Source organism: Etheostoma spectabile, chromosome 14 (genome assembly GCF_008692095.1).
Source record: "Etheostoma spectabile isolate EspeVRDwgs_2016 chromosome 14, UIUC_Espe_1.0, whole genome shotgun sequence".
Lineage (NCBI taxonomy): Eukaryota > Metazoa > Chordata > Actinopteri > Perciformes > Percidae > Etheostoma > Etheostoma spectabile.
Genome location: NC_045746.1, coordinates 7,679,146 through 7,682,475, shown reverse-complemented (window position 1 = coordinate 7,682,475; position 3,330 = coordinate 7,679,146). Strand labels below are relative to the sequence as shown.

The following is a 3,330-nucleotide window of genomic DNA, read 5'->3' as shown; positions in this document are numbered from 1 at the left end:
CCTGTAGCCCATCCCAGCCTTGTGCAGGTCTACAATTGTATCCCTGATGTCCTTCCACAGCTCTCTGGTCTTGGCCATTGTGGATAGGTTTGAGTCTGTTTGATTGAGTGTGTGGACAGGTCTTTGATACAGGTAACAAGTTCAAACAGGTGCAGTTAATACAGGTATTGAGTGGAGAACAGGAGGGCTTCTTAAAGAAAAACTAACAGGTCAGTGAGATCTGGAATTCTTACTGGTTGGTAGGTAAACAAATACTTCAAATGGATTTAGTTACTTCTTCCAAAAAAGTAACATATTATAAAAGTAAAATGCAAATTAATTATTTATCATACAATGTGATTTTTTTTGGATTTTTGTTTAAGATTCCGTCTCTCACAGTTGAAGTGTACCTATGATAAAAATAACAGACCTCCACATGCTTTGTAAGAAGGAAAACCTGCAAAATCCGCAGTGTATCAAATACTTGTTCTCCCCACTGTATATGCTGCTGGATGTTTTGTTAAAAATCTCTGTTCTCATTTCAGATGACACACACACACACACACACACACACACACACACACACACACAACACAACAATACCTTATAAAAAAGTGTGTGTGTGTGTGTGTGTGTGTGTGTGTGTGGTTGGTGTGTGTGTGTGTGTGTGTGTGTGTGTGTGTGTGTGTGTGTGTGTGTGGTGTGTGTGTGTGCTGTGTGTGTGTGTGTGTGTGTGTGTGTGTGTGTGTGTGTGTGTGTGTGTGGGGCTGCTGATGGCCGTTGAAAATGACAGTTGTACCAGCCTTCTTTGTTGACTGTAGTTCTCCCTCCCCAGAGGCCAGGACATAGACAAAGGGAACGTGGAAGAGGCATGCAACACTGTTTCATTTACACATAGAACCAGATTTGGTCCAAACCAACTGCCTGCAGGTAAGTGTCACCTACTTCAGTTGCTTTGCCTTGGTGAAGCTGGTTACATACTCCATAGAAGACAGGGCTTGACATTAACTTTTTGAGGCACTTGGCCTTTGGGCAAGTACATTTACCTTTCCAGATAAAGATATCTTTTTATAATTATCTATTTTTTTGTGCTTTGCTAATGCAGAACTCAAACAAACCGAGCAAAGCATAAAAACACGATCAACATTAATAAAATTCAGTTGAAACAGTAGAAACAAACATGTCCCAAGAATAGATTTCCCCTTCAACAAGAAAAAAGGATCTCCAGACTCCATATTACAAAGACATTATACATTGCACGCCAGTATGCCGGCTTTCAAATACCGAGACTTGCTAAATTAAGAAAATGGATAACAGAACATAACATTGCCTAATAATGTCAGTACATCAAAGCAGCAAGACCCAGTGAAATCAAAGCAAATTAACGTTAGCTAGCGTCGCTAACGAAATTAGCTAACTCAGCTTTGTTACATCACTTTCTACCCGGCAGAGGCTGATTTACCAAGGGATCCTTTAAAAGGTGTAGCTACTTTACTGTTGAATATGCTGCTAATGCTTGCTAGGTACACAGCTACAGTGTTAGGCAAGTTACTTCCAAAATGGAATACATTATAGACTGTTATTTGAGAGTAATTAGATATATTAGCGTGGTGAAAACCCAGCGTAAAGCACAGTGAGACAAAATTAGTTGTTTTTTTCAAACAGTGCGGGGACCGGTGATGACTGCCCCACTGTCATTACCAACCAATCACAGAATTTGTCCCCCGCCCCAGCTGGTAGCAACCCAGGTCTTGCGCCATTCACTTTGAAATCTACCCTAGTCTACCCTGATAAAAACCACCTGGCAAACTGGGTGGAGGAGACGAGTAGATCGAGCAGGGTTATGTGGAGTATGTAACAAATGCTTGTGAATATAACGAGATTGCTTAGAGCCTTTTGCTTTCATTATGACATTTGGACATGTCGATGTAACATGCACATTTTCCTTAATGTCAGCAGATTCCTTGGCAACTTCAGATTGCTGTTGGCAGTATTTTCATACTTGATCATGCTGAGTAGAGGGGTCATGAAGGGAATCTGTGTATATTTTTTTTTTGAGCAGGTGAGCTGGTGACCGTGTCTCTGAATGAAGTGGTGTGGCTGCAGTGTCCCGCGGCGTCGCAGCTCTCAAAGCAGCTGTGGGAGCGTCCCAACAGCCGGCTGTCCTCGGACCTGTACCTGCACCTGGAGGATGGGAGTCTGAGCTTTGTGGCCACCCCCGCCACACTGGGCCACTACCTCTGCCTGTCCACTGAGAACGGCTACCAGCAGACTATGGCCATCTATTATGTCAAACAGAAGAGCATCCTCATGACTCAAACTCCAACCAGCTACTCCTGGCCTCAGACACACCCAATACCCACCACAAAGGCTGTGGGCAGTCCGGGGCCTGGACTGCATGCCTCTGTGGGGAATTGGCCTAAAAGGGCAGACACAAGACAACAAGAGACTGAGCCAACACAGTCCAGCAGGGACACTCAGGTCACCACCAGACAGCGGGGCAGAAACGTGACTTTTCGGACAGAGGAATCTAGGCAGAAAGAGGCAGAGTTTCAGGATGGGGAGCTCCTGCTGTTGGCCCGAGGCCCCTGCTACCTAAAGGAGCTTGTGGTTGTGTCGGTTCTGCTAGCTCTCTGCCTCAGTCTGCTAATCACAATGCTTCTGTATGTCATCAGACAACGCTGCCGCAGTCGAACGGCCCCGCAGGCGGGAACTCCAACCAGACACTCTGACAGAAGGACTCCTGTGGAGCAGGAGGCCCTCAGGGGGAACCAGTTTCAGAGCAAACGCAACGGACAAGCCCTGCACAGCGGACAGGGCAGTAGGTTAGTTTGTAATGGGGCCCTTACAGGTTCTAATGGGCATTTGCCCAACACCCCTATCTGAACAGTCTGTTACATATGACATTAGAGGTGAGAGGAGGCCATCCCAGCTGCTAGATTCACCATGGTGACTGTCAGTCAGCCCAGGGCATGGTTCTGTTTGCACAGTCAGTGACACGGTACACTGAGGACTCTGATCCTGATCGGTAAGATTTGACTCTAATAGGGTGGTACTTAAATGGAGACACGTGACTGTTAAGATGGGACTTAATTGTTGTTACCAGACACTGTAACACATTGACTGTTGTGTTTTGAATGGGTAACACTTTATAATAACCATCATTAATAAATGGTAAATTGATAGTTAATTAATCTTTAGTTAACTGTCATTTAACTGTTAGCAAACTGTCATTTTACTGTTAACTAGAGCGGCTCGATTATGGAAAAAATAATAATCACGATTATTTTTGGTTAAAATTGAAAACACAATTACTCATTAACCTTTGGATATAATGGATAGTGTCCAGGG

At 44.4% G+C, this 3,330-nt stretch overlaps 1 protein-coding gene across 5 annotated transcripts in view; it reads left to right on the top strand.

Annotated features, from left to right (window-relative positions):
* sema4ab (sema domain, immunoglobulin domain (Ig), transmembrane domain (TM) and short cytoplasmic domain, (semaphorin) 4Ab) overlaps positions 1-3,330 on the top strand; it is a 42,642-nt gene that overhangs the window by 20,040 nt on the left and 19,272 nt on the right. For 4 of the 5 annotated variants that reach the window (XM_032536226.1, XM_032536224.1, XM_032536223.1 and 1 more), the window contains 2 exons: positions 815-909; positions 2,042-3,330. The exon at positions 2,042-3,330 is cut by the window's right edge. In XM_032536226.1, coding sequence (XP_032392117.1) covers positions 815-909; positions 2,042-2,865 — 919 coding nt within the window. In that variant the 3' untranslated portion in view covers positions 2,866-3,330. The remainder of the gene's footprint in view (positions 1-814; positions 910-2,041) is intronic. The other variant, XR_004335051.1, reaches the window with a different exon arrangement.